Raw genomic sequence first — 13,724 nt, 5'->3', positions numbered from 1 at the left:
CCTTAGTACATAATGATATTTTTTCGTTCTATGCACCACTTCTTTTTCGATGGGGACCTGGCAACTCTGCAGGGCCCCAACTTCCGGTTCTGTCTCTGTCTTCTCACACCGATGATGCTACTAAGTTAGCGAAAATTCCGAATTTTTCCACTGTCCGATGAGCGTTTCCTTTCTCCTTCTTTGATTTTTATTTAGCCCTTTTGGCCCTCCTTGCTTTTATCCATGATATTTTATTGTTATATGCTCCGCTTCTTCTTCGATGGGGACCTGGCAACTCTGCAGGGCCCCAACTTCCGGTTCCATCTCTGTCTTCTCACACAGATGATGCTACCAAGTTAGCAAAAAATCTGAATTTTTCCACTGTCCGGCGAGTGTTTCCTTTCTCCTTCTTTGATTTTTATTTAGCCCTTTTGGCCCTCCTTGCTTTTATCCATGATATTTTATTGTTATACAGCATATCCAGATATTATTCACCCCATAAATGGTGTCCATAAAAAAAACTTTCTATGCAGTGGAGTGGAGGTAGTTAGTATTAACATGAAAAACATCTCAAAAAAAATTTTCCATGTATTTGGCAACACTCCAGTACCACCATGCAATGCGACAAAACAGTAAAATGGAGACTGTGTAGGAAAAGGTAATGTGTGTGTTGAGGTTGTGGAAAACAATCATTCCCCAGACCTGATGTCCATAGATTTCTTTATGTGGGGTTATGACAATGAATTACATTGTCTAGAGTTAGAAAGTTACAGACTTGGTGGAACTGAAGTACAGGATCGAGGAGGCTGTGGCATCAATCACCCTTGATATGATCCGTAACACTTGGAGTGAATTCAACAATAGACTTGATATTGTGAAAGCCACTCAGGGTGCCCACGTAGAGGTTTATTAATAATGAGAAGTATATTAGCTAAATATAATTTGAGTCAATGAATGTAATGCCATGTCTGTTGTTTCCGACAAACTTTATACAGTACAGATATTTGGAGCTGTTATCATATGAATACTTTATGGAGACCCTGTATAACATTCTGAAATATGGGTAAGTTTCAATTGTACACTCATGCGTTCTTGCTCAGTAATATGATATATCCCTGTTGTGACAAACATAAGGGAATTGGGAAAGAAAAAAACTTAACACAACTTGTTAACATTCAAGGACTTAAAATTCATACCACCACCCGGGAAAGTATTCAAAGTAATAAGTTAATAACAAATGAAACATACTTAATGGTTCAGGTTCCACTGAAAGGTCTGCCGTTACAAAATTGGATGGAAACAATCCTTCACCTCTGTGGTTATGTCCTTTCCACCAATTTGGATCTGAATCATCTAGAACATGAACTGAAAAAGAAAAAAAAATATGAATAATTAGTAAACAATTCGTCCACTGCATTCTCAGTTGACGAATTACCACACAAGTTACACTTTTGTAATAATTTCACAAGAAACACATGAATATAAAAAAGGAAAGTTAAAAATTTGTACTTACGTATGTGAGTATAGTGCTCTTATTGTAGAACGACGTTTCAGAGATTGACTATCTCTTTCCTCAGGTTCGTATAAAAACTAAGTACTTGGCATAGTACTGCGTCAAAAATGTAAAATGAGGATTGTGGTTAAGGGTTGGTTAGGGTACATTTAAAATATTAAGTTTTTGCTATTAGAAGTACGTAAAAACCAAGCCGTTCCCTAATAAAACTTGTACAGTAGACCTATTCACAGGTAAAAAAGTTAAAAAAGTTAAAAATCTAAAAAACCTGCATAAATCACAATGCAACCTGCAGGTTTGGCCTTTCCTACCCACAGTTGGGTTGCATTGTGATTTATGCAGGTTTTTTAGATTTTTAACTTTTTTAACTTTTTTACCTGTGAATAGGTCTACTGTACAAGTTTTATTAGGGAACGGCTTGGTTTTTACGTACTTCTAATAGCAAAAACTTAATATTTTAAATGTACCCTAACCAACCCTTAACCACAATCCTCATTTTACATTTTTGACGCAGTACTATGCCAAGTACTTAGTTTTTATACGAACCTGAGGAAAGAGATAGTCAATCTCTGAAACGTCGTTCTACAATAAGAGCACTATACTCACATACGTAAGTACAAATTTTTAACTTTCCTTTTTTATATTCTGGATTTGTGAGTAACACGCGACAAACCTATAAAATGCTAAGAAACACATGCTTGAAGGTGATAAAGTGTCGCTTCAGTCAATTTCACATGTATCTTATTGTAAACAAATATTGATTGATTTATTGAGTTGGGTGTTTTAAGTCCACTTTATGGACAGTAAGGCTAATTGGGACTGGATATGAATCAATACGTGCCTCCACCGTGGTATCGAACCAGGGACCCCTTGATTTCAAGGCAATAAAGATAAAACAAGTATTGAATCATCTGCAGATATGATATATGAAAAGAACATGACTAGAAAATTCTAGGAATGATTTTGATCTACAATGTTATAGCAAAACTAAAAGAACTTGGAAAAATATTTTAAAAAATGTGTTATTTACAAGATTAGCAATTTTATGTAGAAATTGTAAATTGCAATATTACATGATGTAATTAACACAAAACCATGAAAACTTGTAAACTGAAATCGCATTATCTAGAAATTATGTAAACAAACTTTTTTCTAAAAAAAAGAGCCAGATTTGTCACTTCTGAATGCTGAATGTCAGTGGGAATCCTGTACCTGGTTTGAATTTTTTCATTCAAGTTCTGGAGCCATATGTGTCTGAGAAACATATAATTGAGGTACGACTATATTTTGATACATTTAATGAAGAAATGTGGTACCATCCATGTGAGAACTTCCTGCTACATCTCAACTTACTTATTTCCCCTGCCTTGAATGTTAATTCATTGTCCTCCGCAGCTTCAAAATCATACAGCGCTCTGACCTTCCTAGGCTCCGTGTTGCTGCTAGCGCCAGTGCCTGTTAGAGTTGAGGTTGCAAAGACAGTGGCAGGTCCACTGGCAAGACTTGTACTAGGGTAAAGGCTCTGGGACTTTGGTGAACCCTGGGCCTCTTTCAGTGAGAGTTCAATGGCTAAAACATGACAAGAAAAAAAAAATACCGATTAATATTAATTATTCTGCTGCAATTATATGCAACAATTTACAACAGTTTTTGCTTTACACTATCATTAAATTTTAAAAAACAAATTTCTTTATGTAATATTGGTGCAAAATAGATTGATTTAGTTTATGTTACTTCGCTCTTCTGCACTTTTGACTAATTGCGAAGATCGGAATGAGTGATGATAAAATGAAATTGATGAAGGGACATTCACAAATAACACCCATGCCCAGGATGAGATTTGAACCCGGAACCCCTGACGTCATAGCACAAGGTACTAACCACTCCACCATGGAGGCCAGCTGGTGCAAAATAGATGAACACGCTGAATTTTGTATAATTCCCAGGACAATTTGCCACTGTGAAAGTGTCGTGACATATTTGCTGACCCATGAAATACCCAAACTCAAAGAAACTATCCGTAAGTATTGACGAATAAATTCCAATACAGATGGCTGATCGGGTTATATCCGACCGATTTGGCAATGCTGCTGCCATGAGTGTAGTTGCGCCAGAACCTTGAAACTGGCCTTGAAACCAGTGTTGTGTCTGAGCTTGCAGTTGCCGGAGTGTCGTGTTCGTGCTAGTGAAATGCCGCCAAAAATTAACCATTACTGGGAAGAGTACATCATGGCTCCTTTCCACGCACATTTTTTGTACAACCGAATTGTGAAACAGTGTCGGAAAAATGGTTTAATCATCAGACTGGCCACAGCTAAAGATATCGTGGCCAGGCAAACACAAATAGTGCTCATGCAGAAATATTCGCCAACAAAAGGGGCCCGTTCGAGGTTGCCAGCGAAAGTGTCGCCTGAGGTGCTTCTTGGAATTCGGCGAATTGGAGTCCAGGAGGATCCAACACCCAAAAGTGACATGGTCCAGAGGTTCAATGTGGTGCAGTCTACTGTCAGAGACGTCATTCACAGAATGTAAGACCAACTGCCACAAACTGTACGAAGGACACTTGGCAGGGTCAAAATGGAAGACAACTGTCACATTGGATGAGGCCTACATTGATCTCATGCGTAATGGTAACATTAGGGCAATTACGTATTGTGACACCTCTGGCAAGGGACGTCCCGAGTTTTACGAACAGTGCCGAGGAAGTTTCCAGCAGGGAATCATGTTGCCAGATACGGTTACGAGGGGAAGTTGGAGATACGTAAGGTGGAGAAAAACAAAGGTGAATGCTGCCTACTTCCAGGAATCCATTATGGTCCCAATCTATTGGACAGACATCCCTCGTTTCTACATAGCCAACAAGAACCAGGTGTGGGTTGGTATCCAGCCACACCGCTAGATCATCACGTCAGTTTTATCAGGTCATAGAGCAGGAAGCAGGAATCCATGTTATTCCCTTTCATGACATTCCTGGCAAAAGCCCTGATGCCAGTTCAATGAATTTCTGCGCATTTGGACTGTTAAAACGACATCTACAACACTGCCGCCCCCGCACCCTCACTGGCCTATGGAAAGCCTGTAAGGATGAGTGGGATGGGATTCCTGTGCATGTGCTCCAACGTAGTTTGTCGCAGTGGAATTTACGATGTCGGGCGATAGTCCATAATGCTGTTGGTCCCATAGAACACAACCGGTTGCAGCAGCACGGCTTTTCATAGGGTAAGTACACTTTACATATCGGTCGGATATAACCCGATCAACCTCCGTAGCACTGCTATCGGCCAGTAGCAATACTAAGCCTACGTATTTGCTCAGTCTTCGTGAAAATACATTACATGAAACATACAATTAAGAAATTTTAGAGCAAGATTTGATTTTTGTTATTTTGCTTAGCTTTTCTGCCACTTTTGACTAATCACATTGATAAGTGATGATATGATCATATTGATGAAGGGACACTCATAAAGAACACCCACGCCCAGGCAGAGATTCGATCGTGGGTCCCTTGGCGATAAGAGTGCACTGTGCTACCATTCCACCATGCAGGTCAGCTATAGAGCATATTTACTTGAAAACCATATTCACTTCATTTTTGCTGAAATTGTGGCAGAAAGAGAGATCTGGTAGCCCTAGTCTTTTGTTTTCAAATACCATACAACTTACACTTCAGATTTTTCAGATTTTTAGATAAATTTTACATAGCAGCAGTACAATTATTCCTTTCCAAGCTTCTTTTTTATTGTTTTCACTTATTGCATGATGTATACAGTTTCGAAGCACTCCTTTTGCAGCACTGAAACACCAGCAGTGTAGCCAATGCACACAATCTTAATTTCTAAAAACAACGATTTTCCTAGTTCCCCCTTAAAGATGCCTCATCCGATGGGCTATCGGTAGAAATGAACATTTCTTTTTCCACTGCCATAGATACTGAGCTAATCCACCAAACTGAAAATTACCATTGGCATGTCCGTACATTTGTGTTACGTGCAATTTTTCTTGCTTTGTAGAAAATTTCATTTACACTTCCCGTTACATCTGGCAACACAGAGTGGACACTAATGAAATCCAATCATTGTTCCCCGGTTTAAAAATATATGCATGAACAAGGCTTCAATTTGGTATAAGGATTGTGTGTGTACCACTTCCAGTTCAAAAGTTGTACTATCCCCAACTCCAGGTTGTGTTGTAAATGGAACATCCTGTAATTTGTAGGCTATTGTAGTGACAGTAAACTGGCAAAATTATCTATAGATGTACTTGTTCAACAAATGCCTATATTATGGATGAGTGGATTCAAATCTTGTGAATATTTGTAGCGATTTTCTGTGATTTACTTGTACATAATTTATATAATCACTGAAACTCGTTACAATCTCAACACTGAAGTGTTGTTTGCGGTACCCTCTCTCTTGGGTAATGTAAAATTAACGGTCAAAACCTGACTATAACATTCGATTTGGACACGTTGCAAAAATGGAGTGAAGCGAATAGGAACTTTTGAAAAACGATTGTTTGACGCACGAAAACGAATTATGTCGCATTTATGGACATGATTTTTGCCAACACAATGGACCACAATTCGCCAACCACTGATGGAAGAATATAATCTTTGAATTACGTGAAAACTAAGGAACTTCAAAGGCACCTTATGTTCAGGTATGAGAGTTGACTTGTTATTAGTGCCCGTTGTAGTGGAAAGTTGCAATTCCCTCAACCACATTGGATTTTTGACAATTGTCGAAAGTGAGTGCAAAATGCACTAAATAGTGAAAATAGGCAATTCAGTTGACGCGTGTGCTTGTTTAAAATCCACGTAATACTGACTAAAGTGAACCTTGTGTAATTGCGACACTAGTTGGCAAATTTTGCGAACAAAACAAATAGAGCATTCTTGAAACTTACGTAACTGCATTTGTTAAATCAAGACCTCCTTCAAAATAGTAAAAAATACGATCGGATGCTTTACCAACCACGTCAGTTTGTTCTTAGTGTCAAAAAATGCACTACGAATTAACAAAAGAGAAATGCAGTCGCCAAAAGTAAATTTGAGTTAATCGCGACGATTGCTATTTTTTGCGCCGTCTTTTGTCATGAACCATGCCACGTACCCTTAACTTATAATTAGTACCTCTCCCTCGTGAGCATCTTAGTTGTAAATGTTTAGATACATGTACAAAAAGGGTTGAAAACACTCAACTTTTATCACGTAATAAATAAAACAAAATGCTAGTCAAATTGTAGATGTTCACATTGCAGTTAGTATAATTGTGCGTTGATCGCAAGTAAGTAGTATTTTTGCAGGTCCAAAATGATAAAATAGCTACACGATTGTGAATAATGATGATGTTCAATTGTGTTCCTTGTGAACAATAAATGTTAAAGAATCATTTATGTCTACGTTGGATTGATTACATTCCGACTGTTGTTAAACTGCAGCATCATGACAAATTGTAACGTTAAAGTTTGTTGTTGAAAGAAAACCATGAATAAAAGTGTTAATTTGTTGAAACTTGAAAAGTACATGCAATGATTTCCAACCTAATGCAAAGCCACTAAGAAGGCCATAGTTGTAGTTTCGCGTAGTTAGAGGTGATTGTAGATTAGAGAGTAATATAATATATATATATAATATACACACACACACAGATCACGAAATATAGAATTATTTCTCTTCGTGTGGTAAGTGTTTACTGTCTCCATCATTATTTGTACTTATCCGCCCTTCTGGCACCTTTTCTGATCCTATTCCTGTGTGTTTATATATATATATATATATATATATATATATATATATATATATATATATATATATATATATATATATATGTTTCTTCCATTGTTGTTTACTTGTACGCAAACTGGAAGCGTTGTATGCTATTTGTCTTTCAGGTTGCTATACTTTGCGGCAAGGACATTGCTTAAGCTACGTATTTATGAAATCAAAACTTATGCTCCCACATTTGATTTGAGACCCAGCACACAGTTTTCATGAAGTTATTAGTAACTTTGAGGCGTCGTGACGAATGCAGCAAATGCCTCAACCACTTAAAGTTTTGTACGTTCTGTATGAGTAATAAAAGATACATCCCGATCTCCAATTTTATAATGCATGTAGCTTATTCCATTGTATTTAAGTTGTCACCAACTAGAACGTTACAATTTACATTTTGGGTACAGATGGATCAAAGAGTCCAATCCTGCATGATCTGATTTCAGATTTGAATGCACTTTTCTAGTCAACATTTCTGATACTGGCAAAGTACAAATTAATCTGATTTGTAAGATGACATTTGTTGTCTTCAACCTCCAACTACACTTATGGTTTTCATTCAGAAGCAATGCACGGCTTTGTTTCAATAATTCTCAAATACAATGGAAGAAACAGGAAAATAGATATATGGACATGAAAATCAGTTAAGAGAAAGATTTCAACAATGGAAGGAGAACAAGAGAGAAAGAAAGGAGGAGAGAGGGGTGACACAAGATGAGAAATAAAAAAAAGAAAAATAAGAAAGGATATAAATTAAATACAAATCCTTGAAAAAGCAATGAGTGTATTCACAACATTTTTTTCCCTTTTTTGTTATTACTTTATGTATAAGCAGAACATACCATAAAAAAATGCTCATTAAAAAGTAATAATACATTAATATTTTGCATTTATTATGACAATGTATACTTCTTTTTTTTTGGAAAAATCTACTTCTTTAACTGATAAATTAACATTTTGTTCTGCAATTCAAGTATTTCAGTCTCTGATATGTATATAAAGTAACACAGAAGACAGAGCTGAAATATCTTCTTTGGTTTTGGAGAAATTCATTAATTACTGTCATGTGGTGTTGACCACTGAATTGGCCGTTAGACAAATAAAGTTTAAACAAAAAAAAAGCATACCTTTGGCTATGTCATCTTCCTCCTGCTGACTAGAGACAACATTTGGATCCTTTACTACAGGAGGCATCTTTGTAGGCTGAAAACAAAAGAGGATAACTTACAGTAAAAGTGGCAGTACACAGTGAAGTCTTCGAGATGAGATTGGTAACATTCTAAGAAACTTAACATCAAGGACAAAAAACATTTACACCACAAACAAATTATTTAAAACATGAACAGATTTTTTTAAGCTATAAAGCTGTGAATATATTTTCAGTAATAACTTTTAAACAAGTCAGTCAAATACTTACTTCTGTTGGAGATGAAAAATCCACGCCTTCCTGTCGTAATTTACTGTACAAAGAAGGTATAAGATTTAACTGAGGATCGGCTTTAAAATCTCCTTCTGCCCACTTCTTTAAAACCAGCTTCAATTTCTCACAAACTTTAGGATGGCTAGTCTTAATCAACAACTTTCGATATTCAGTCTCAAAATCTCGTGAGGCTACTTCCAAATGAAAATTTTTTCCACAATTGTTAACACAAGCATCTAATAACTGGAAACAAGAAAAAATAATAAAATTAATAAATTACTGTATAAAAACTGATATTTCGCTACATAATAAAAATGTAAATACTAACGACTACAACTATCAATCACATAGACTATTACATATATACCATGCTGAATTTATATTAACCTATGAAAAGGGTTCTGTGATCTTACAAGATCGTGGACAAGTTTCATTCCTTACAAAATTATTTGGTAACACAGATGATGACACATTGCCAAATCAACAGCTAACATTGTTCAAGTAAACAAATGTTTCATTTTTTTTTATATAATAAAGGCATTTTGTTCATTACATTTCATGTTTCTAATGGTATGTCACTACACACTACCTCAACTGCATACAATGATCAATTCACATCCTACAACAGCACATATAATCACTATTACAATATTACACTAGGACATGTGTTGAAATGCATTGCAAATATTCAAAACTATAAAGTGAATATGAGTGTTTGTATAGAGATAAGATAAATCAAAAAATAATAGCAGTGTATTAATTTTCAATTCCTAATGTATGTACAGTCAAAAGGACATTTCTGGGTTTTAACAATCCCACTGATGCTAATGATATCCTTACAACCCAGAACTGTCCATGAATGTACCTAATCAAGTTATCACATACCCCTCCCCCTGAACAATACAAATAGAAGAGAATTTTGAGAAAACATTTCATTGGAAATTCCAGAATTTATGTTGCCTGATATATCCAAACTAAACAAAGTTTCCTCCTGATATATCCAAACTAAACCAAGTTTCCTCCTGATATATCCAAACTAAACAAAGTTTCCTCTTTTATTATACATATGGTATTGTTTGGAGGAGGATTCAGGGGGGGAGGTACATTTGAAAACAACTCTGGACTTACCTGGCGAGTCTAGAGCTGTTTTCAAATCTTTCCTGCCCCAACCTCCAAAACATCCTGGCCCACAATACCCCCTTCACCCACACAACCAATAAGCCCCCCTTTCAAAAATGCATCTGCAAAAGGTGCAAAACCTGTCCCATTTCAGAATGCCACAGGCAAATCACCCTCCACCCAAAACCACAGTTTGAACGTCATCTGTATCCTTAGCTGCAAAATCTGTGGTTCCTTTTACCTGAGGAAAAACATCTACAGCTCTCAGCAACAAGAAACATTGCTCATCCACCCAAAAACCTGGACTTGTGGGGCTTCTGTCGCAAAACCCCAAAGCCTTACATTCTAATTTACTAAAGTCTCAAATAATAATAGATTCTTGGGGAAATAATAATCTCGTCTCAATCTTACTGTTCTCTTGACAATCCTCAAGGGTGTAGATTTGTTCGTCTGGATCTTTAAACATTTGTCTTGGTTTCAATTTGATTTTCAAGAATGAGATTCAGATGAAAGAAGCCTTAGTACCGTCTCTACACGAAGAGACCAGAAAATATAAGTACGACCACTAAAAGGTTTTCTGTATAAGTGTTGCACAAATGAAAGTGACACGTTTAATGTTGCTTTCCCCCTTGGCATGTTTATTGGTTGGAGTAAGTGAACATACACCAAAAAATAGTGATACATCGGCTACATATAGTTGTCAGTTCAATCGAGTGTCCCATAGCATCACTGGATTGTTGACACCCTCACCAAAGAATGTCTCCATGGTTGGCTACAAAACCAGTCATCAATGGCATCCCGGACCTCAGCAGTCTTGGCAAAGCCAAGGGCATTTAGAGTTTCTTTTATTGGTCAAGAGATGTCTTAGTTGCAGCAGAGCGTATAGAAGAAATAGTGTGCGCACTCCCTGAGTTGCCGTGGTCCACCGCCTAGATGGCAGTGGTGACGTTTGAGACGGCATGGAAGATGCTGGCGTTGCTTACATAACTAACTACGTAAGAAACAAAAATGTATGTTACTTACATTTGGAGAAGAGATCAGCAACTGAATAGTTTGGAGAATTTCCGAGATGATTTTGCTGTCTTCGAGGCACTTAATTCCTTTCTTATCTCCTTGGTGCGGAAGAAATATCGACATTTCAGATAGTGAAATACGAGTTTATGTAGCGTACGGAGCACATGATCTTCACAGCATCCTAATTGCGAAGTTTTTACAGCAATTATATTTAAATTGTCCAAACACTCAAAAAATATATCACCCCATAAACTATTAGCACATTATATTTTTTCTGCAACAACTTCTTCCACTCGTAACAGCACATCATAAACACTTTTCGATGCGTAGGTAAGGTATTTACAGCCGTCACCCGAACCATAGTCTTGGATTAACGTAAGTGAGGCAGGTACATTAGTTGGTTCCCCGTGCAGAAAAGTTGTACACAGTTTACAATCCGTCACTTTGGAAATATACCGCACTATGTATCCTGCCAAATGATACACCAAGTATTCTTTATCAACACTTTGTTCATTTTAAGTTCGGTATGTTGTTTTCCCAGTCCGGTATTTGAATTTCATCTTCAACAATGGATTTTTTTTCCCCTTATTTTATTTTCAGCTTGCTTCTTCACCGAAAGATTTTATTTTCGGTTGCTCTTGCCAGAGTTCGCATTTGATTAACAAAAGACGTCAGAGGAGATTCAGTCCTGTATTCACAGTTTCCGCCCGAAAATAAAGCAAGTTTTGCTGGTACGTAAATTGATTGCAGCATACGTAAGTGCAGAAAATCCACAGTGGAGGGATGATCATCACAAGTGAACGAGCGCAATATACCAAAATGGCGATCTAGGGGATTTTGATTAAATTTTCCTGTCAAAACGTACTTGTAATTGTTCTTCCACAAATATTCGGACACTTCTAAAGTACTTTCTAAAGTCACTCTTAAGGAGTTTTTTCTGAAGCGAAGGAATTTCGATTATCTCTAAGGACAGCATTCCATTTTATTAAAGTTGTATGTGCTTCTGATCCTTTTTTCTTTAGCAATGTTATTGTATTGCTAGCATCCGCAGTGTGAAGCAAATCATCCTCTACTGATAAGCTTAATGATACATTGCGACGAGTACTTACTTTATTATCATCTGTCCGCAAGGATTGCCTTTTCATGGGAGATCTTGGCTTCTTAACTGTCTTAGAGATGTATTTGGGCAAATTAGGAAATATATGAGGAACTGCTTCTGGTTTTAATTTCCACCTTTGTCGTGGAATTTCTACTGTATCGCCATCCACTATGAACGAATCCACTTTCACTAAAAGGTCAGTGGAAAAATGAATATGACACACATAGCAATTATGACTTAGTTTTTTATCTTTTCTAGGGATGGCACTCTCCCATTTTGAGAGACCATTAGTGTCTTTAGGTGGCCTAAAAAATTTCTACTGCCTGAAGAACAGCGGTCATATCCAGATCTACAGCCGGGTACGAAACACGTAGGCATCTTCTAGTTTTCGATCGCTGCTGTTTCAAACACAATAATAATGCGTTGAACACAACACAAACTAGTCACAACGGATCAATCACAAATCTAACGACACAACTCAATAACGTAACAATGTTGTCATTAATAAAAGTACACAATGTTATTCTAGCACAACAAAACACAACGCTCTACGTAAAGCGCGGCCGCACTGCAAGCAGAAGACGCTCGCAAGCGAAGGTGCTGCCAGTGTTTCGGTGGGGCACCGCTCTATTCACTTGGCTTACGGGAAGAAAACGAAATGCACACACTTTCTCTTCTATACGCTCTGGTTGCAGGTTGAAGTCAGGCTATGGTAGGGGGTTTGAGGACCTTGCAGAGGAAACACCGCAGCATATCTTGTCACTCGCCACATGTGAGGTGCACTGCAACACTCATTCCCTATTTGACATCCTAGGTAGCGGTCCCTTACTCTAGATGACCATGTTGAGTTTGTGTAACATAGTGCAGTATGTGTTAACTGTACTGCCTGCATCCAGCCAATACAAAAACAATGGGCCATTCACGTTGAAGAAAAGCGTGAGCATAACTTTTCCAGTTCTTATGCAGGAATGTGTTTTGTGTGGGTGTGGAGAGTTGTGATGCCACCATTCCATACTTATCCATTTTGTGGCCGAATCAAAGTGGTTGCATCTAGTTTCGTCTGCGACAACAACATTCATATGGCAAGAAATTTCTGATACACTAACAACTTCTCCCATCAAAAACTGAACAGCTACTCGCTGGGCATTTGGACAAATCCATGCAACAATGCACATAGTCAACTTGCTTCAGCTCGTGTACACACTTTCCGACAATAACAGCTTGTATCCTTACACACAATGCCATCTACTGATGCAAATGCAAAGCTCTGTGCATTTCAATAATGATGTTAATAAAGAGCCTCACTTCACTTCATACATTAAAAAATTTAATTTGTAATGGAAGAAAACAAACTAATTACAAACATTGCAAGTACACTAACAGTTACTTTTGACCACTCTGTATTGAATAATAAAAGCAAACCAATGTAGATTGCAGACTTTTCAGTCATGATCAATTAATCATGTTTACCACCATGGTATCAGGTGATAAAAAGTGAATAGGACATCTAGAATGTTCATGTGAGAATTCTGCAACATCCATAAATATATGGTGACAGACAGCCATCCTGCCCCATAGTCTTGACCTAAGACATTCCACTTTGGCGACAATGGAGGAAAGTGCTTCCAAAAATAAATCATCTCTATACAGATGCAACCGCAAAATCATTTCATCATAAATAATGTAAAAAATAACCATAAAAAAGACTTACCGCATACTGAAACTAAGGAAAACAATCTATATGTAGACTGCCGTAAATTGTAAAATGCAGGAAAATACTCGACACATAAAAAAATATATTTCTCAG

The 13,724-nt window shown here is 37.2% G+C and overlaps 1 protein-coding gene across 4 annotated transcripts in view; it reads right to left on the bottom strand.

Annotated features, from left to right (window-relative positions):
- Stam (signal transducing adaptor molecule) overlaps positions 1-13,724 on the bottom strand; it is an 83,375-nt gene that overhangs the window by 47,565 nt on the left and 22,086 nt on the right. For all 4 annotated transcript variants that reach the window (XM_083112322.1, XM_083112324.1, XM_083112325.1 and 1 more), the window contains 4 exons: positions 8,683-8,928; positions 8,393-8,468; positions 2,846-3,061; positions 1,228-1,344 (listed from right to left, as the gene is read on the bottom strand). In XM_083112322.1, coding sequence (XP_082968448.1) covers positions 1,228-1,344; positions 2,846-3,061; positions 8,393-8,468; positions 8,683-8,928 — 655 coding nt within the window. The remainder of the gene's footprint in view (positions 1-1,227; positions 1,345-2,845; positions 3,062-8,392; positions 8,469-8,682; positions 8,929-13,724) is intronic.

The sequence above is a fragment of the Lepisma saccharinum genome, chromosome 26, assembly GCF_977018435.1.
Source record: "Lepisma saccharinum chromosome 26, izLepSacc3.1, whole genome shotgun sequence".
NCBI classification, from domain to species: domain Eukaryota; kingdom Metazoa; phylum Arthropoda; class Insecta; order Zygentoma; family Lepismatidae; genus Lepisma; species Lepisma saccharinum.
This window is presented reverse-complemented; position numbering and strand designations above follow the sequence as displayed.